The sequence below is a fragment of the Temnothorax americanus genome, unplaced genomic scaffold, assembly GCF_048541705.1.
Source record: "Temnothorax americanus isolate GAGA-0224 unplaced genomic scaffold, ASM4854170v1 Scaffold46, whole genome shotgun sequence".
In the NCBI taxonomy this organism is placed as follows: domain Eukaryota; kingdom Metazoa; phylum Arthropoda; class Insecta; order Hymenoptera; family Formicidae; genus Temnothorax; species Temnothorax americanus.
Window position 1 is genome coordinate 881,961 of NW_027509613.1, and position 22,601 is coordinate 904,561.

A 22,601-nucleotide genomic window follows, 5' to 3' on the forward strand; every position below is an offset into this window, starting at 1 on the left:
TTCGGCCACACGGTTGTGACCACGGTCGCCTTCAGTAGAACGACTGCTGAGTTGTCATCTTACCAACACTCTACGTTGATTGGTCGATTCACTTATGACTTACGACTTACGATACAATTCATTGTAGACCGGGCTTAAGTAGTTTACCAACAGGTTGGAACAACCGGCCCTCAATGGTGTAATTATTGTTATTCTATATTTTATTCGCATCACACTATTAAATTAAAATGTGCATTACGTTTTTTTTTTGCCCTTTTTTATAATCAATTTTGAGGTATTTATTTAAATCTTTATGAAGAACGTCGGATAAAACATCGTTGATCGTTGTAGCTTGCGAGAGAAAAGTATCTATTAATTTTTATCACGAATTCCCCCCACCCCCCCCACCCCAGACCGATATTCATAGTCGGTTCTTATTTCAAGACCGTCTTAAGTAATGTCTTAAGATGCTAATACGGCTTTGTAATTGGTTTATAACATCTTAAGATCGTACTTTTAAGTCATACCGGCTATGAATACCGGCCCTAATATTGTTCGCATTTCAGATTCGAATATTTTTGCGCGCGTCCGCCCGGCCGCCATGACAGTCTCGTCGACGCTTTCGGATCGGAAGGCGAACTTGAATGCTCCGCAATTAATCGCAAATTTAATTGTTGAAAGTGGGTGACGAGCGCGAATTTCCGTCGGGAGTGTCGATTAAAGTGATGGGCGATCACCGGAACGTATCGGTTGTCGTGGATCTTCGCGATCAACGCCGTCTTACCGGCTCATTCGACAGTGCGTCGCGGCTTGAAACCGCGATGTTACAGTGAGTACCAGATTCCGATGCGATTGGCACACGAAGATGATTCTTAAGTTTCTTTGAATGAATTCGAAATCAAAGCCGAACTAATTTGGTCGATGAAATAATAACAAAAATGCCGACAAGATAGCATCAAAGATTGAGAAAACACTTTAAAAATTAGATGTATCACAAAAAAATTAAATTTTATTATATTTCATATGCATTATTATGTTTAATAGAAAATTTGTTACTAAAGTATATCACATCAACAGATAACATCAATATGCGAAAGATTTATCAAGCAAACTTCATACAACTGTAGTATTATTGTACTTGTACAATAAATTTTTCATATATGAGATTTTTTCCACACATTATGTGTATAATTTTATTGAAGTATTTAATATTGTGACAATGAAGAAGGCAATCATTCTCTGCCTTAGCCTTAGATCACTGTCTAATTCTGTCAATTAAAAACGTTTAGATTAGAAACGTATAGTTTATTCTATAATTGCATTAAAAAAATTGTAGTAAATCATATAGTCTCTATAAGATCGTATATACTTACATGAGTTAATATATAGTAATTGGCAAAGATCGCAATCTCATTTTTTACATTATCCGGTCAATTGTTTTGTAAATCAAATAAGTTAATTGTATGTACTTGTAGGTCTGCAATAATATCGTATTTCTTACATAATGGTGTGCATAGATCTATTAAAATTCTCTTTTTATGTTTTTATATATTTAATAAGTTTTATATTATATATATATATATATATATATATATATATATATATGTAATAAATTGTTTTGTGCGTATTGAAACGGTAGTAATTGCAGTCATTTCTCGAGATTAATTAACACTATGGTTGCTATGATTTAAAAAATTGTTATCATGTACAAATTTGTCAAATTTCTAAGTTGAATTAACGGGAATAAATATCGTTCGCGCTTTAGACGCCTTAGGTTTATTATGCCTAATAAAAAATTTGCTACGTTAAACATTGTGTGCAATTGTTATTCGGAATCGGTAATCCATTTCTTTGTGCCCGGAATTATTTTCGTATATATTAAACTTTTATCAAAGTACATCGAGAGTGCAATGACTCCACATAATAGCTAGGTATGTGCAATTTATCGTTCTACGATCTAAATAATGACGATGAGCAAACGAGCCATAATTGATTTTAATATATAATATAATAATATAATTTTAATTTAGTAAATTTTTAATAAGAAATTTTTAATAAATTGCAATGTTTTTTTCTAAAATGTTCTTATTTTAATATTAAAATCATTAAGAATGGATGACATTTTAATCAATATTGTATGGTGCTCTATTTCTTTGTTAGATATATTAATTGTAAGAAATATTTTAAGAGATACTTCTACAAAAATTGTTTTTTATTAATAAAACATTTAAATAATTGCTATAAGCAGATATAATCGATTTTATTTTATCTATTGTTTTATTTAAATAAAATATTAATTTATAATAACGTTTATAAATATATTACTTAATAAAATTCATAATAATGTAACTTTTTATTATCTTTGTTTTTTGTATTTTTATTTTGTTTTGATTTTACGATAAAGCATATGTATTTTTACGAAATATATGTTTTAAATTTAAATAATATTTTTTAATCTCTACTATATTGATAATTCTATATTTGATTTAATAAACATAAATAATATGCAATGTACAGAAAAAGAAATTTCTTTTTATTAAATAATATTTTATGATTATTTTTTAATTAATACAAATTTTTATGCATTTTTAATTCATATTTCGTATTTCATATGATTAGAATGAATGCTGTGGATCTGTACCACGCTGCCAGAAATAGACAGCAGAACGTGGCATCAGGTAGCAGGAAGGTATTTTTCGTTTGTTGCCGTAAGTAAAATTATTCCATACATTTTGCATATGCGTGAATTATGATAATAGAATTCGAAAAGTCATAACATGCGGCACATAAATGTTTCTATCTCGCATGTGCAAAACATATAAATATACAGATCTTTAAATATACCTGGAACTCGTTCTTGGGCCTCCAAAGCGGCAGTTAAAAGTGCACACGCGTTTCCGGGACTTAAAGTAACAGACACGTGTTCCTCACAACTTCTCCAAAGTTCTTCTATACCAAGTTCTTGCGCCAGACCCAGCATTTCGAAAATTCCACTATCTTGTAGTATTATCTGCAATCAGTTAAAAGAAAATTTATGGTCACCATTATTTTATTTCAATGTACAGTATAATAGACTTATAAAACTTTGTCACGAGATCTTATTATTTAAAATAGGTAAGATTTGGAAATATATATATTCTATGTGCACAATAATTAATATGCACAATAATTAAAACGTAATATCGAATTTTGAAAGATTCTGTCAGAAAAAGAGAAAGGATTATGTTTTACAAAATATGTTAAAAATCATAAAATTTTATTGATTTTTGTATAAAGATAAAAGTCTGTGAGGGAACGTTAACAAGACAGTGTTACAAAATTATTTATATTTAATAGTGTCTGTGTGCGCTCTCTCAATGGCAAAACTGGTGCAAGTGGCACATGAAAAAACAAGCCGAAAATATCTAATAAATATGTCCAAATCCGAAGGGTTTCGGCGTTATAGGGTATTGAAGTTGCTTTCGGAAAAATATTATGTTTAAAAACTGCTGTACCAGTTTTGGCACTGACAATGAGTGCACAAACACTCTGTATGGATAATTTGCTCATGTCTAATTTTGCTGACTGAATGTAAAACTATTAAAAATACCACAACTAATACTTACCATACCGGTGTAGATGTAACGAATAAACTGGCGGAATGTTTCCGGATGCGCGTGTGGCATGCGCACCGGTGTTGGATTACCGGCTGTGCCGATTCTCTTGGCGGCCGTGAAGTTCTTACATCTGCAAAATAATTTTTGACAATGTCTGTCGAAATGACATGCCATTTCGAATATAATCAACTCTATGTATGTTTTCTTAAAACAAATAACGCGTCTTTCAGCTATTGCTCTACATGTTACTTTTTACGCGATGTTTCACGTAACAAAAGGGCTTAATTGATTTCGTCATGAAACTGTCGAGACATACAAAACCGTGGTACAGCGCGGTAGAAGTGTGTGTCTTCCCCTATCCTTAGAAATTAATGGCAACCTTCAGAAGCACCCTCACGCCTCGTGTCCCTCTGCGCTAGGATGGGAGCAAGAAATAGTGGAGAATGCGTAGATCAAGAGAAACCCCGTGTCGTCCATTAATTGTTCGATCTAGACCCTTCGAATGGTACGAGAAATTACGCGCTATTGGTGTAATAAACGCGAAAATATGCGTGGGATGTGACTGAAATTGGTCGCCAAACTTTGGCAGCATATTCTGCTCATCTTAAATTAAATAAAATCTATCTGAAGGATGCATTTCTGTAAGATGACGGCTTTGCCGATGTTTTTATTTGTTATTTAAAACCAAAGATAGTTTTCCTCTAAATATGAATAGGTTATTTGAATTTTATGCTGGTAAATATTAAGCTTCTATTTTATTATCATTTTATCAATAATAAATTATGCAAAATTATGAGTCACACAAAGCAGACTCAATTTCAAATATTGTTATCGCATTTGTGTAAAATTCTGACACGATACACGAGTCGAATTTGTTTCACATTTGTTATCCTATAATCAAGAAGTATAATATTGCAAGATAAATTGAAACGAGGACCGACGCAACGTATAATTAAATAAAACTCGAATAAACGTCGTGCCTAGAAAAACGCACAGTCCGACTTAATAGTATCATCCTACTCGATATGTCGAATTGAAATTGGATTTAAGAGGTAGAGGGTTTTCTAGTAACGAGAAAGAAAGAGAAGTGAAGTTGCAGGTTCCAGTCGACAGACGAGCGTAAATTGATTCGTTTTTCAATCGACTCAGACAGGCTTTGTTTTTATTCCGCGTAGTCTTAACAGCGTTAATTAGTTTTGCCAGACAGTCTTCTATAGAAAGAAAAAGAAACCAATGATAATTTATGCTTTCAATAACGACGCTTGAATGTTAAATCCATTAATAGTCCTTGTATTACTCTTCTTGCCTGTTATCCTGCGAGCACTCGTCGCAAGCATTTTCTTTATGGAAGTTACCCCTCCCTATGCCATCATTTTTTTTCACAAAGAGAGCTTTGTAAGATTATCTGGCTAACATTGATTTCAGATTTAGCTTTTCAACTTTTTATTTTACGCGTATAAATTTATATCGTCCAATTTAATATTCTTTCGCGATAAAAGATAAACCTGATTATTAAGAAATACAATTACGATCTGACTGATATATATGCGTACGAATTAATATGTATATATCATAACATATCATACTCACTGTCATGTATTAGTATTATACACGTATTGATGTCATTTTTGTGTTAGCGAAAGAAAAATTATTCACCAAATGCAAGTTGCATATCATATGACAATCACTTCATGTTACAAAGAACATCTATATATAACTTGCTATTACTATTATAGAATAATATAATGAATATTTTCCTATCTAGAAATGCATCTATAAATCTATAATAATTGGAGAGCTACTCTCTTAAAAAAATTTAACAGGATTCTAAAGCGCCGAGCGATATAGGGCAAAGTACATCGGCGCTTTCCATCGAATCAAAAAGAACTGTGTCAAAAGACACGTAGGCGAAACAGTCTTTGAAATCTAGCGTGAACTAGAGAAGCACGCAAAATAATATGAAACGTCTAGGTCGCGTGAAGAAACCGGAGATAAAGTGGATGAAAAGCGCGAAAATATAGCCGAGCGTTCCGGCCTCGGTTAAGCTGGGCGTTTTCGACGGACGTGGAAAAAGTTTCGAGCTCTTGACGCGAAACACGAGAGTGTTGACGATGCGTACGAAATCAGGGAAGGGTGAAACGATGTCTATCCAAGTAAGTTTTGTAAATCATGGTTTTACACCAGAAAATATCACGTAGAAAATTGTCCTTGTGCTAAAATTATAAAAAATTATTTTGTCATCTGCCGAACTAACCACTCATATATCTAAATGGATTATGAAGTTTTGCAATTTATCTAACATTTTTACATACAGTCGTGATCAATTGTAAAGCTTGTAAATAGCTTCACTTTAGTACTCAGTCACAATTATTGAAATTAAAATTATTGTAATGTAATTGCCTAAACGCAATTATAGTGCTATAACATTTTTATAATTTTCTTCAAACAGACTGAAAATATAGTTATTCGTTTTGCAATATATAGTAATATATCGTAAAAACTCGCGCTTAAATGTTGACACGGATTTGCCCCGCTATCCGAAAGTAGAACGTTCCTATGAAACCTTTCGTAAGCTGAAATGGCGTAAAGCGAAGAAGCAATTACCATTAATCTCCTCGGATTTCATTCGAGAACGAAAACGGGTATTAGGTCTTTCGTAAAAAGCGAAGCGGCTTAAAGTAAAATTTCGAAAAGCGAGGGATACCTGTATGGGATTTTAAGCATTCTTTATTCTGCCCATATTTGCGACTGTCATCCAGCTCTTTAACTCTATTTATAAATCGCTCATCCTCCGAAACTCCGTCAAAGTAAAGATTACCCGAGACTTGCCGGGAAGAACGGGGAAGGGTAATACGCGTGCTCTTAGAAAATTTTATTTCCACTTTTTCAGAGCCGATACTCGTCGCGAACGGACGAATTCTCAAGTACGCGTCTCTTTATCACGATTTTCAATGCGGAAGAGCGTCGTAAAGAGTTTGAGCGCGCAGTAGCACGCATTGTCCATTCGTTTCGACCGCGGACATCTGTCACTAGCACGCGTAACTTAATTTTCCCAGGTTCATGTTGGCGGGCAGCCGAATCGAGAGAGAGAGAGAGAGAAAGAGAAAGAGGGGGGTTGGAAAGAGGGAGAGAAAGAGAATAATACTAAAGGGTGGAGATGACGGTGGAGATGACAAAGGTCCCGCCGTTACTTTCCGCGCCTGATATTAAAGGGATTCGTGGAAATGTCATAATTGACTTTACAATTAGCGCCGCCTTGTCTCACAGTGTGCCAACCCTTTGGACAAGTTCGTCTTCCCTCTAAATATCAACCGAATTGTCCTTACGAATCCGGACGAGAGAGAGAGAGAGAGAGAGAGAGAGAGAGAGAGAGAGAGAGAGAGAGAGAGAGAGAGAGAGAGAGAGAGAGAGAGAGAGAGAGAGAGAGAGAGAGAGAGAGAGTTCGCTGAAAGATGAAAGTGCCGTAGGGTTAGAGAAAAAGAGTGCTCTTGCTCGCTACCTAACTAATTACAGCAGCCGATCGATCCCGTTTCGCCGTAACTATCTTCATAAACCGTAACAGGCTTAATTAAAATTCATCGCTAGCACGAATTCCGGCGCCTCGCGCCATTCGCGGAGGTTCAATAAGTCGCTGTTTCTTTCAACAGTCGTTTCTTTTTTTTCGCTTCTCTTATAATATTCCTTGCGAGTTACGAATGACAAGCTCTGTTCGTTTTATTCGTTCGTTTTAATATCTTACATTAATATTCCTATTTAATAAATGTTAACTAACGAGTCTCTCTTCTCACTCACTCTGAAGATCGTGTTTCTCTCTCTTCAGACAAATTATTTAATTTTATACTAAATTTAATTCCGTATAATACGTATATTTAAGTTGAATATTTCGTAATGCATATTCGCGCAGTGGAAATATTTTCTTCACATCTGAAATTCGTACTTTTTAAAATCGCGATTCTCCCATGACAATTAATCACGTACTTTTATGATATTTAAACTCTCCGAGGAAATCTCGCTCGTAAGCAATTCGGTCGATATAATAACGGGGAGATGTTATAATAAAAATTACCATTAACAATTAATCCAATACCCACGGGGTATTACACCCATATTTTCACCGAAATAACCAATGACATCGTGGTTCGAATTGCTGACGGTATCGGAAATAACTGTGTTTGATATTGTGATTAAATAATAATTTTATCTCCAGCATTTCTTGGAAGGTTCCACTTACACTATAATCAAGATTTATTTTCTAACAAGTCTGCTAAATTTATATAACTTATTCGAGTTTCTCCGCGGTATTAAAAATTCCATTCGTTAATTACGCAACACCGTAGGAATATCGCGCGAGATCATATTTTCTTCAAATTAAGGGTAAAATTAATAAATAATTGCTCGTTAAGGCTAACCTGGCTTGAAGTATTATTCTGTGGGCATAAACAGGGGTCTCGTCCCTCCCTAGGAGGAACACGATATCAGCCGAGTCTTTATCCTCCGAGAGTCGCGCCAGATCCTCCAGCAGTCTTGGTACACCAGCCAATCCCGCCTCACCAGACATCCCGGCAGCACCTGCCGCCGCCGCAACGGCAACAGCTCTGGTTCCCATTGTTCTCGGGCTTGTCCCTGTACACAGACGATCGTTAATCAAAAGTGAATTAAGTAATCGGCTTGAATAATTAACAAAACAAATCCTACATAGTGCAAACTTGTCACCCTTGCCATAAATATTGATATGTGCAGATCCAACTTAATTCCTATATTAAAAAAGCATGGGGAATAATTATAATTTATTAAAAATTGAAATTTATGTGCTCTTAGAACAAAGATTCAATTATGCTATCTAAAAAATATTTCGCAACGTGACGGGAAAATAAATGTATTTATAATTAATCATTTATGCTTTTTCTGAACCGATTCAGTCGTAAAAACGTAAACGAGGGACGTATTTGTTAAAGGGAGTACCCATTTATCATTTATTTCTTATTGCATCCCCCGTTGTCGGGAAAATCTTGTAATGGAAGACAACGCCAGCAATTTGCGATAATCCGAAATTAATAGAACTGCGAGGGCAGCAAGAAGTTGACAGTTTGCGCGCAACGGATGGCGACGCGTCCGGGCGAGAGTTTTTTTTTTACCCGAGTCGGTTGCGCCGCGTCACGACGCGGAAAATTCGCGGACGTTGGAGAAAAAGCGACAAAACCGATTAAGGTACAATCGGTGCTAATTGCGCCATTAATATTTGATTTTCACGAGCGCGCGCGCGTTTGTTACACGGTTCATCCCGTCAATCGCGACTCGCAGCCAGCTAGGAGGTATTTTGCGTTACTGCGGTGCAGCGACGCCAATGGCGACCGGGCCTCCTGATTCCCTTTTAATTAGTTCGGGTTTTGTAGTTTTCGAATGAATCGGCCGTCGATTGTACCGCGACATGAGAGCTCGCAATCAGCGGCGATCATTACCCTCCCAGCGCGTCTCCCCACCGCGTGCGTCGTATCGTATTCCAGGCAATGTGATTCGATTAAAATGTCATTGCCAGGGATGCTCTAACATCCGTCTCTGATGATGCTATAAAGAACTAATTAGCGTTTAGATCGTCGCAGATAGGGAGCTTGTGGTAATACTTATGCGTGTGAAATTGATCATTACTGCTTTTCGCAATAGACGCTCTTATGTTTAATATGTATATGTTTCTCATCGATTTCAAAGCATTGATAAGAATTAACTGCAGTGACGGTACATCAGATGTAATAATGAATCTTTACTCAAGATAACATTCTTTCATTTATAATCATAAATTTTATAAATTGTATAAGTGATTTAAATCTTCTATTTATATTTGCATGTATAAATTATAATTTACTGATATAATTTGCACAATGTGAAGATAATTAAAATGAAGAAAAATCCAAGATGAATTATTTAATACTATATTTTTTTTATATTTGATAAATTTCAATAACACAAATCTATATCTATTATACATATAAATTTTAATACGCAAGCATAGCTTGCTTAATTAAAATAATTTACAACAACAATTTAAGAGCAAATTGCTTATATCTTCGGAAGAACCTGTCAGAACGATATCAATTTCCAGTTTTCTATGTATTCAAAAATAGTTATTTCTTTTAAGATAAAAATATATATGTGTAAATATAAGTACAATACATAATAAAACGACGTATATATAATTTCTCAAAAATTGTTGCAAAATACGTTCGGTTATTGTCGAGCACTAATATTGATTTACGCATCAGTTGTTATGAACTAAATTGGGGTTGTATAAAAAATCACGCACACGCGGAATATCAAGATCGTTTCGCTTCACTTAACAACCGCTATGATTACCGATGTGAAATCTTATCTGTAATTTGGCGCGAGTAACACCTGCGGTAAAGAGGGTTGAACACAAAAAAGTTTTATTTTAGGTTTGTACGTTCGAAAAATATATATCACGCGCCTGATGGAAACCCTATATTGACATGTGATCACAAACACCGGTTACGAATCGATGATTACCTGTCATATTACGACACTATTGTACAATCCAATAACAATGTTATTGATAGGATCCAATAATTTCTTCGTCAAAATCGCTGAAAAATCCGACGCCGCGGGATTTTTCCGCCCAAGCGCATCGATGAATCGATCGGGTGACGGCGGTGACGCTTACCTTTGCGCACGACCGGATCAGTGAGGCGCTTGTCAGGAGCACGAGAGGAACTAATTCCTAGCAGATCACATGGACGGAGGCAATAGTCGAACCTTGCATCTCTTATCTCTTCTACTGCCTGTCGTTTCGAAACGTTTCTGCTTCCGGTCTTCGTGATTTCGGGAAAATCGTCGCGACAAAAGAATCCTCGGATAAACTTTTATCCGAAACTTTACCTTTCAAGACGAACTCGTTTTATGAGCGCTGGACCAGGTCCTCGCGCTCGACTATGCTGCCTCACGGGCAATCTCAGAGGCCGGTCGCTCATCTTTCTCTCTTTCTCTCTTCCCGCCTTCCGTCGTCTCTCCAGCTCAGTCGCACCGCGGCGGGTACCTATGCGGCTCCTTTTTCCGCCCGTGTTCACGATATCTCTATCTCACGGGAGAGAGACTTGTACTCCCGCAAGATCGCTGCTCCTTGGGCCCCGTTGTTGCCAGATCGTCCGTGAATCACACGGTCAAAAAGCGTTCGCAATGCTACATTCCCGTGAGCTACGGCTCTTCCGTCTCTTCGGGTTCCATCGCGTTCTTGCAGTTTCTCGCGCACGCGAGTTTAATAGACTCAATATTTTTAATTTAAAAATTAATTAGAAGCCATATTTCCAGAATGGTTAAGATTAGAAGAACAATTTACGTACATACTAAATACTAAATCGCAAAGAATTCAATTCCGTCAAAAGATTCGATCGGCAATCGATTTGTAACCGCATTTCGTATCTTTTTAAAAGAAATTCCGCCTATCTCTCCGAATTTGAAATTCGGTGACAGGAAATACAGTTACGAATACCATTTCGGAAATGACTTCGCATACTTTGCGGTTTTGCGGTGAAGGGATGGAACTTGTAAGCCGATGTGATGGTTCTGATACGGCTCAAACGAGAAAGATCGTTTTGTTCATTTTTACCATCATGGCCATTCAACTTTCCTTCGATTTGGGACCAATTGCTCGAAACCGCGGAACTAGTGCTGTTATAACATCATCGTGATTTCAGAATTCTGACTCACTGAACAGTATAATTGAGATACTTTATTTTTTATTTCTTAAAACAGAATAGCTTATATTTATAAAAATTGTTAAAAATTTGCGCGTTCCTTACATTTTAAAACAAATATAATAACTGAAATAATGTGTAAAATAATAGATTATATGTAAAAAAAATACATGATTCGAAAATTGCCGTAGGACATCAATTTTTTCCAGGACAGTCCTGGAAACTGCCAAATGTCCCGGAATATACCGATATCAAAAATAAAAGTCCCGGAACATACTTCCGGACCTACATATATATATATATATATATATATATATATATATATATATGCTGTTTGTTCTTTTTCTAATCTTCTTGCGCTTTCATTACGTAAGTCGCTGCTTTCCTTTCCTGCGAATCCGCAGGTACTGCAGGTGCAGCTACCGCTGTAACAGGTATAATATACAACAAACGGAAAGTCCCTGGAAGGTATATCGAAGAATATAAAGAACTGATCTTACCAGATCGGAAGGAATCATCGGTCGACGGTAAAGCAGGCTTAAAATTTTCACGATCCTCGATAGATGTCCAACATTGATCATTGATCGCATTGAATAGATCGTGCAATAAACATGGGTCGTTTTGCGATCGTTAATTTTATTAACACCAAGTGATTTACAATTAAGACATCAGCTACATATTAAAACTGATCAACGATAACGAATAATTTTAGCGATCAAATATTGATGCAGAATTCACAGATTCTTATTTTTTAAATAATATAAATTTTATATATATATTTAAAATTTACTGATTACATGTGTATTCCACAACAAAATATTCCACAACCATTATACCCATAATAACTTATACCGGAGATTAATTGGAATCGAAAATATTGATACAAAAATATCGGGATTGTACTATTTTTCGTGTTATAAACGGTCAAAGTTGATCAAATAATGTTGTCTGCAGTATTTGATTAATTAGTCTATTTAAAAAAAATCATTAAATCTTGTGTTATGAAAATGATATTTGTCTTTATTCTATGTGGAAAATAGAAATTATTTTAGTATTGTTTTTAGTATTGTATTATTCTTTCTTAATCTTTTTTTTTATATCTAGAAGAATGAATTAAATTTTGTTTTTAATAAATCAAAAATTCACGTTAAATTGTCACGTTTTATTCTCTCTAATAATATCATCTTTTCGATAAGTTGTCATTTTTTAATTCTAAAATCACGAAGAATTGCTTTATTGAAATTACGCAATTGTATTCTTCTCGAGAAGTAAAAATTAAAATTTGAAAGAAAATAATATCAAATGTTAATTTAAATAAATATCTTTTCGATAAAAAGGGAAGCAAATTTTGTTCTTCAATTAAATAAAATTTGATGCACTATATAATAGCTCTTTCGAAATTGAGTTGTAATGTAAGAAACAGATTATTATTTACATGTAATAGAATCAACGCTTATCTTATATTAGTAATGGTTTGTTACGACGGCAGTTGATACAAGTGCGACCTTCGTTCCTTACGTTATTGTATATACAATACACACTATACACGAGCTCATCTTGCTACCATACGCACGATGAATCTCGAGCAGATAGGAGGTAGCGTAAGCCACTCCGTGTATCATCGCTTATTATGTCTCGAAACGCGATTGTTAGACCTGTACAAAAGTACAGGCAATTAGGAACAAGCTTTGTTTTCGTAAAAAAAATTTTTTTTTAGTTGCTTTTGCCAATGTGTTCAGAATGTTCTAAAACGTCGAAAAATCGCTATTTTAAAAAATGTCGGTATGTGTGTATGCATGTGTGTATGTGTGTATGTCTGTTCCAAATTTACCGAAATTTCTATAACTCCAGAACTGATCAACCAAATCTTAACGACGTGTATATGAAATAGGGGTAGAAAAAAGACTGAAGAATATAATAGAATTAATAAAAATTGCTAATAATCAAGGGGTTCTTTTTTAATAAAATTTTGAATTTTTGCAGAACTGTTTGTTTATGCTTTAATTTCCGCAAATTTGGAGATATCGATCTGTTTCTAATTTTATTATATTTTTCAGTTCTTTCTATACCCCTATATATATATTTCATATATAATTCTTTAAGATTTGGTTGATTAGACTCAGCTTTATACGTGATCAAAGGTCCCTAATTTAAAAAAAAAAGTTTGTAATAACTTTAACTTCTGTAAATTTTAAAAGATATCGGTTTATTTTTAATTTTGTTATATTCTTCAGTCTTCTCTATTTCTATTTTATATAGTTCTTTAATGCCGGTATTCATATAGTCGGGTCTTATATTCAAGTTAAAAACGAGATGCAAGTACTAGTTGCTCTAACTTCCGCAAATATTGAGATATCGGGCTGTTTCCTTTTTTTTTTTTTAGTAGAGTATCATTCAAGGAAGGTCGGCGATTGAATTTGGCGATGATCGGTAAAGGTGTTTTTTGCAAGTAGAAACCTTTGCTCACAAAGCTTCCTCTATGAAGAAGCCAAAACAAATAGAGGAAGCTTTGTGAGCAAAGGTTTCTACTTGCACACTTAAAAACTATGAGGAAGCAATGTGCAGGTTTCTACTTGCACTTTTTTACTTGTTATTCCCTGTTTCTATTGTACCTTTGTTCTAAATGATTACCAGCTTAAATTGCTTTTTATAAAATTTATACATCTATATAATCTATTTTGTAGTCAGTTTAATTAATCAATCCGAATCCCGCGGTATTAACTTTTAATGCCGATGCAACGGCTAGTTATCAGATCAAATACTTCGCGCAATTTATTCGTTTAAAATAGATCGTATCGACATGGAGATAGCAATTATAAACTGTCTCGTCGCGATATTTACGGATAAATGCATTTCTGAGCTTACACTCGAATATACATCAAATCGCATCGTGCTTGAAAGTCTGGCCAATCTTGCCTATTTATATTTTTAGATTATAAAGAATGCGAAGTAATATTTGAGACACCGAATCGAGAGTGATCCAAACTGAGAATGTGATACACCGACCGTTTATTGACGATGAGACACGACACGAAAAACAGAATATTCGGCGTACATCTGTTTTACGTGAGTTGAATATTTGATAACGACAACGAATCGTCTGGTATATGGCGTACGAGATATTTGTTTTCTCGTCGCGCGGTGTATTAGGTATATACACGTGATCACCTTGTTTACGTTCATACGGTGAGAGTGGTGAGACTCACTCGACCAGCCTGCAGTCGGCAACATAAGCGTGTCGTAGCATCATTGACCGCGATCACAAATACCGAAATGTGATTATTACTCGCGAATGTGTTAGCCTAGTTGTTAACCCTTAAATGCCACACCTCTCAAGAATCTCGTAAATGACATGAGGGGTCTAAAGGTTGATCTACAATGTGCTCTTTGCTTTCTGTTTTTTGCTCTTAACCTCTTTGCGACTATCTCGTATTTTGCAATTCCGTCGCGTAACGTGATGTTTCTTGTCTCTTCTGAAGTTCGTCAATTTTTATCTTAGGCGATAGAGAACAAAAAACATCGCGTTACGCGACGCAATTGCGAAATACGGGATAGTCGCAAACAGGTTAAGAGCAAAAAACAGAAAGCAAAGAGCACATTGTAGATCAGGCTTTAAAGACCCCAGCATGAAAAATGTTTCCTTACTCATTGATTTTCTGATCTTTAGTTATGAAAATTTTTTTCAATGTTGTTCAAGGCTTAGAAAAGAGAATAAAATGCTTATATTGTTAAAATTTCAATTTCAACATAGTATAAAAAATTAAGTAAACTGAGTACTGCTAAGTGTATACAAACGGGTAGGTCACGCACTCAACTATCATCAATGGGAGCATGAGCTCCATTTTTGGCAAGAACGTCTGAGGTCTGCTGGACCCCACGGGGCATTTAAGGGTTAACCTACATGATAGGTGATTAATTCTCGCGATCAATAATCCGTAAGTGTACTGTGAGAGTTGTGTGAGTGCTACAAAAATATACCTAAAGAGAAACGAAAGAACAACAGAGGAGACCTTAATTGTCTGCTATACCTAGCAGACTCAGGGAGGCATCGAACGATGGCGGAGTAATCATGAAGTAATTTATTTATTGTTTTATTCGTTACATGCAAAATTTAATAATCACAATTATTCCATGCTATAATTATTTCTTGAAATATTAATTATTTGTTGTAACTTGGATATATTTGTGTTTTACAGTTCAACGTAGTTTATGTTACAATTCCGCGTATCGGTGACTGATACATTATATTTTATTTTAATTTGAGATATTGAACCTATAAAAATTTCGTTAAATATATACATAAAATGTATGTACATGTACAAGTATATCAAATTAAGAACGTGATGATATTACAAAATAAATGTAACGTTTATAGATCCATTGTTTTAAAGTGGATGGACTAAAAGAGATTAGAATCAGTATTTAATCCTGAAATGCAATATATACATGCAACATATACAAAAAGTTATAAATTACATTTAAAAGTATAAATAAACAAGTTTATAGAAAATATTTTATAGATAGAGTAAGCTTATTGTTAATGAAAAAAAAAAGCATGATAGAAGTTTTCGTAAAAAATTGTTTTTATATTTGATGAAAATATTATCATCTTTTTTACCAAACACTAGCTCTATTACAAATAAAATTGTTGGGAAATGTGATTGAGAGAGAACACCGTGATAATATATATAATAAAAATATGGTTTTATTTATGGGCAACTGTTTGATATCAAATACGTTATAATTAATTAAATTTTGGGGGGATTTGTTACTTAAACATAAATAGTGAAAAATATAAGAGAAAAAATTATAACCAATAAAAAATACTGAAAATTTAAAAATATAAAACTTTTAGTCAAGTTATTTCATATATATATGTGTTGCTTTATTTTCTCTTTCTAAACATTTTTTAATTTAAGATCTACGTTTGGCCTTTCAGGATTAGATATTACATAAGTTGATGCAAGAGAAAGCAATGCTATTACTTTTTTAATACATACATATAAGTATAAATAAAAAAGACCGACAATACGTTACAGTGGTACATCCCAATTAATATATTTTACGAAATCCAATAATTATCATTTGCATTAATTTTTATATAATGCGCCATTTTTGTTTTAATTTTTTATAGCACATCCATATTTATTGATATCTTATATTACCTAAATAAAAAAAATCTGATAAAACAAAATGTACAATGTAAAATCTAATAAAAATTTCCGCGATATATATGTAATACATCAAATTGAATAATTTGCGTATAACAATTAAAATTTTCTATTAATAATAAACTTGCCAATATCAGCTAATTGCTATATAATGTATTTAGTTTTAGCATCTGTTACACATAAAAAATCAAAATATAAAAATTAGTTGAGTAATAAAAATCTACATAAAATAAAATGGTACTCAAATAAAATCAATGATGTCAATGATATACATCATTGATCTTTCCGTATCAAGATTTTCAATTTTAATTGATCGTTAAAATATGCACTAAAATGCACTATTAAAATATGCAGTAATTGTGGAATATACATATAATCTAACTTAAAAATGATAGTTACGAATGATTAATATAATTTAAGATCAAGGTTAGACCGATTATTGCTAATGCAGCTCCGTTAGATAAGGATTAATCTACAGACTAAAATCCACGCAAGTAGAGTTTGCGCTACATCATTATAGGCTGCAATGCGCGATGTCGGTAATGCTCAAGCGTTTTTCCTACCAAAGTCACGGCTGACACATACTTAATATTGCGCAAATTATAACGGACAGATCTTAATGATTCTGTAGGACAAGAACCAATGACGATTGTTTGCAACCCTGGTGAATTCATTCCCTTATTCGTCAACGTAGTGCCGCGTTTGTCGCGATGGAAATTGCGAGGAATAGAGATAGGTAAAAGGGAGACGAGGTAGAGACGAAAGACCAGGAGAAAATGTCTCATATAGGATTTTCCCAGAACAGATCGGTCTAACAGAAGAGGCCTATAGCAGACGTGGAGAATCGTTTTGCATAATAGATTCCGTACTGCTTGCATGCTAGTGCAAATAGAAACGAATTCCTCGGCGCATTCGACGTAACAATCGAATCGGTAATCAAGCCGGCCTCGATAATCGAATCAAACCGGGTACACGTGTAATTGAAATTTCACAGTCGACCAGCGCAAATACCATGGCGCGCAGCCATTCTTCGAAATTACCTACGCCACCAAATTTCGTTTTGCTTGTCGGCGACATCGATCAGCAGGATGAGTTACGCTCGCGGGAATTCCAATTGTGTAAACGTGTTCGATTTAAAGACTAATATGGAATACAAGGGTCAATAAATGGAAATGGAATACTAACCAAGGAAGCAGTTGTCGGATATCCGAAAATGAGACCGGGGAATGATGATTTCCTATAGCTTAATTAATTTTTTACATCAATTGCCCTAGTAATCAAACCTTAAATTAAATTTATATTAAACTGAGCGTTATTTTACATTAACAAAAAATTAAGCTCGGTACATTTACACTTATTATATTTTTAAATTTTATTCACATTTCAACTGTTAATGTTAATTAATTGCCAGTAAAAAAAGTTTATGAGAAAATTTATTGTTTTATTATTGGGAAAGATATTGTTGAAACAGTCGGTATAATTACAATAAATAATTTTAGGCTATCGACTTTGCAGAATTTTAAAAACGAGGCAAAAGTAATAGAACAGTAAACCCGTCGTTTCTTTCTTATTTTTTCTTAATAATCCTAGAATCGATATGGGTCCAGTTTGGCGTAAAAATAAATAACCGATGCGGCAGGTTTGGACGTAAAAGAAAACAAAGCAACAGAAGGAAGCGGTGGCGAGTCGCTCTTCGACCTCGCTGTCGCCTCCTTCGTGCAAATTGACTCTAGCAAAGAAATCTTCTCTCGCCTTTTCTTTCTTTCGCTTCACTCTCGGCATAGCTTTGTCCCGTGAATCCATAAAGTGTGCGCGTCCGGAAAATAAATGCAATATCTATTGCGATTCTCTCTGATAACAACAATAGCTATAGCAAACGATCGTCTCGACAACCAATGTTTCGAAGCTCGAATAATTTTCTATAGCAGAATACTTTGTTCTTAGTGTGTACCTGACGATTACGAGAATAACGGTAAGCAGACTCAATACATAACAACAAGTGTATTGTGATATTGGTTATTGTAATTATGCTAAATATCCCACAATTTATCTATATCTATGTTATACAGAAACAAATATTAATAAAAATAATATATTTTTAATTTTTTATTGGAAAACCCCGACGTGCACATGTAGAGAAATATAAACGTTAGGTACTTGTAAAAATAAGATAAAAAGATTTTATAAAATTGGGTCCAAAAATCTTCTTTTGAATACATCCATCTATGAATATATCTATTCGCTCCATTCATGTTTTATATCTGTCTAAAATTGTAACAATCATGATTATTATTAATGAAAATTATTTTACATTTTACACGTTTTACATTACGGTTTTTTAAGCTGCAATTTAGTCAGGTTGCATCGTTGCATCACAAAGAATCTAATATGACTTGCATCAAAAAGTTTAAAATATGTTTAATACAATAATTGCAGTAATATAAAATAAAAACAGTTTTGCAAATTAGTGTTTAAAGCACACGTTTGCAAGATGGCCTTTCGCGTTCTTCATGCATTAGCGGCTATCACTTCAATGAGATATGAATTTTGGGATTAAATCGCAAATTTTCTGATGTCCGCGCCTTTTACTCATCTTACGTTCGGCAGCATCCGACACCCTCTCTGTTTCTCTTCCCTTATTACGATGTAAACACAAAACTTGCATCATGGAAAAGAGGCAAACGACGCAGCGACGACGTGTACATGCCTTATGAACGTGCGCGTTGAGGTTTTTTTTTTAAGACGGGACACAGGGAATGCGTAATACGCCGGACAATACTCGACACGTTTTCCAGTGACTTCACTTACATTCACGCATAGGCCGCGCCATTATCTTTTCAAGAACGTCCACTTTGTACCGTTTGTGCGACCCGCCTCTACCGGAGTGACTCGCCCTTCGTAGATACGAAAGGCTTAATTCTTCATTGGAGAACCGGCGTGCACGTGCGCGTGCAGTGCGCGAATTTCGCATCGACGACGATTAATCAAACGGGAAACTGGTTTTAATCCTCGCGCGCTTGCCGGATAATACATCATCCGTTTATGACTCTCAAGTGTCAAAACTGCGTGCGCAGTGAACACAAGAATATAATTTATGTACGATGACAAAACTAGCTTTTTACGCTGTTAGAAATAAAAATAAAAATCATGCGATGATTAATTCTATTAAAAAAAAAAAAAACCTATGACAGGGAGCAAATGTCTTCATAAAGGTATGCCACGTCCGTTTTTAATTTCGCAACGGAGGCGTACGCGGAATGACACGGCGACGCAATCGACTACATTTTGCGTGCACCGCGCGCGAAAATTACGCGTGTTACGCGACACGAGAGAGGATCGTCCGTGACATATGAACAATGGTCCATAATGCAAAATAAACGCGGGCACCGTCGGCTCGACAGCCGAGTGTATCTCGAAAACGGACGGGGCGTTCCGCGCATATAATATTCGGCGGCACGCTATTGTGGCCGCTAATGGAGAGTTGAGCGGAAGGGGGACGGCAGGAGAGAATGGGCTAGTGGAGGAATATATCGACGTGTATTTCCGCTTACGCGTCAACGCGACGGGCGTCGCCGGCGCGGCGCCCCTCGCTCTCTGGAAGCTGGTACTAGAGCGTCAGAGAGCTCGGGCTCTCACATAGAGCTTGTGGAAAGAGAGAGAGAGAGCAGAGCGTTCGGTCTGGTTCGGTCCCACAGGATATAGGCGCTCACATGCGAATCCGCTTGTCATGACGAACACGCGCGCGCCGAGGTTCTATCTATCTCTCCCTCTCCGTGTCCCCTTCCGCGTTCTACCGCGGCCATTATGCCGGCGTGAATGGAGTCCGCGTTCGAGTACGAGATTCGAATCGGCACGGCGCGGCGCAGCACCCCGGTCCACCGTCGACACTTCGCCTCTGTTCGAGTTGTCAATGGAAAGAGGGGCCCACCGCGCGCTGGGGAGAGACGCGGGAACCAACGCCTCTCGACAATGGAGGCCGCTCGCAGTATACGTCGGGGCTAAAGCTTTTTTTCTTTCCCGACGTGGCTCCTGTGCCGCTGTCACTCTCACGACTGACACCGACGTCGTACTTCAAGGAAAGAGGTATATCGACGTATAGGCTGAAGATCGAAATAACGCGGGCCACGACGCTTCGGAGACGCGATATGCATCATCGCGCGATACAGGCACGAACTTATACGCGACCCCAAGTATTCGCTGGTCGGTTCATAACTGCGACAATCGCCGATGCCAAATCTCCATGGAGATTTTCAGGAGAGATCTTTGAGCCCGCGGCAAAGCGGATTATGCTCGTCCGCGATGAAGGATCTTTCATAACCGCGTTTTTTACCTGTTGCTGAAACGAGTGCACTGTATTGAATTCCGTGACGCACTTTTTATCCTTACGCGGTACCTAATGCTCGCAGGATTACTGGATAATATACTTTCTACGATACTTTTAAATTCAATTTATCACAATATCATTGCGTCTGAAATTAAATTTCTGTTGAAGCAAAGTCCGTCAGGATTTAAACGAAAAAAAAAACAAAAATTTTATTATCTATATCCGCTCTATCTAATTTGACAAGAAATCGCTTTCTTTTATTCTATTATCGTTACGTTTCGTATCTTGAATGAATACTCGTCGATCGCGAGAAGAATCGAATTGCGCCGACAATCGGACGGCGAGAGCAACACAAATTTCATATCCCAAGTTCGTGGATTAAATCGTTTGCGCTATTCCGCCCTTGAGTTAATCCGATTATTTTCTTTGATTCGCGATTGCTCGCAGGCACGCACACCAGATTACCCTCCGATCATTCTGTCGAGAGCGATTCGCGTCGCTCGTGACGTCACGAAGGACGGTACGTACTCGGTCCTTCGATCTCGAGAAGCAGATTCGAAACGTGATTGCGGGTTGCCGGCGGTCGCTTCGGTTCGCGCGCGTCCAACTACCGAAACGTACGAAACGATAACGGAGAGTGACTTCGACCCCCGCGGCGACCAATTACACGCGAGGGGTCCGAAGAAATGCCGGGGGTTCGCTGGCGTGCGCCAGCGTTTTATAACGGAAAAATCGCTACCTCGTTTTGACACCTTTCCGTTTTGAACGGCTCCCGTAGCCTGGTTGAATTATGCGCGGACAATCGCATACTCCGCTGGCATAAGCGTTTATTTTATGTCGAGAGCTTTATCATGCCGAGGCTTTGCCGACAGTCATCTGTGCTTTCCATAAAGATGCGACAAATTGAAACTATGCATATGTGTTATGTATACCAGATTGTCAGAGAGGTTTGATAATATTTCAACCCCCCAATCACAATTTACAATACTTGCGTTATATTACATTTTACTCTTTCTCTCTTTCTCTCTCTTTCGCCAAAGTCAAAATTGAAATCAAAATTAGGACGTAAATTGAATTTACAACAATGATGATACATACAATTATATGAACTTTTTATAATTTATTACTTATAACACATATGATTTAGCTCATTCCAGGCTTTTATATCGTTCCATGAATAATCGTTCATTATATATGTTGTTTGTCCTCTGTCCAATATAATTATTATTATCGTTATCGCATCGCACGTGTACATACACGTTCATTCCCCAGCATTCGTTTGATCAATAATTCGATCATGTTTTTTCGCTCACGGTTAAAGGAAATTTTTTTTTATAGAGTATGGGGTGGGTGGGAAGATAGTATCCACATGATTTCAAGGAAACGACATTCTCCGTCGTAATTCTCGCTTCGAAGCTGCCGCGGGTAAAACCACTAATGCCGCTTCCATTATAACGTCACATTCGATTTGGCATACCGCTTTGGTGGCGAGCACCCTCTCCCATGGGACGAGTCGAGGTTCGCAGAAGGAGAGGTAGAGAGAACTCTGTTATGTATATCGAGACTCAAATTTCCGTGGCGTAATACCAAGACCACGCATAGGTACAATATATCGGCTCTCATTTGCATTTAATAGATTAAAAGTAACCGCATCGCTACCCATGACTTTCTTTGACTCTATGAAGACGAAAGTACGAGTCCATGTTACAATTTAAACAATTTTTTTTAAATAATATTAAAATGATATTAAGACTTGAGTTACATAATATTATAATTTTATGAATAAGTCAAAGAAAATTTAATATAATTAATGTATATAAACATAAAA

The 22,601-nt window shown here is 36.1% G+C and overlaps 1 protein-coding gene across 4 annotated transcripts in view; it reads right to left on the bottom strand.

The window, feature by feature from the left end:
* The window catches only part of LOC143903401 (serine-enriched protein), a 75,883-nt gene that overhangs the window by 7,608 nt on the left and 45,674 nt on the right, over window positions 1-22,601 (bottom strand). For 2 of the 4 annotated variants that reach the window (XM_077416957.1, XM_077416958.1), the window contains exons 2-4: window positions 7,985-8,198; window positions 3,585-3,705; window positions 2,824-2,989 (exon numbers count right to left, since the gene is read on the bottom strand). In XM_077416957.1, the coding sequence (XP_077273083.1) occupies window positions 2,824-2,989; window positions 3,585-3,705; window positions 7,985-8,181 (484 nt within the window). In that variant the 5' untranslated portion in view covers window positions 8,182-8,198. Of the gene's footprint in view, window positions 1-2,823; window positions 2,990-3,584; window positions 3,706-7,984; window positions 8,199-10,248; window positions 10,479-22,601 lie in introns of those variants that run through there. The other 2 variants (XM_077416956.1, XM_077416959.1) reach the window with 2 other exon arrangements.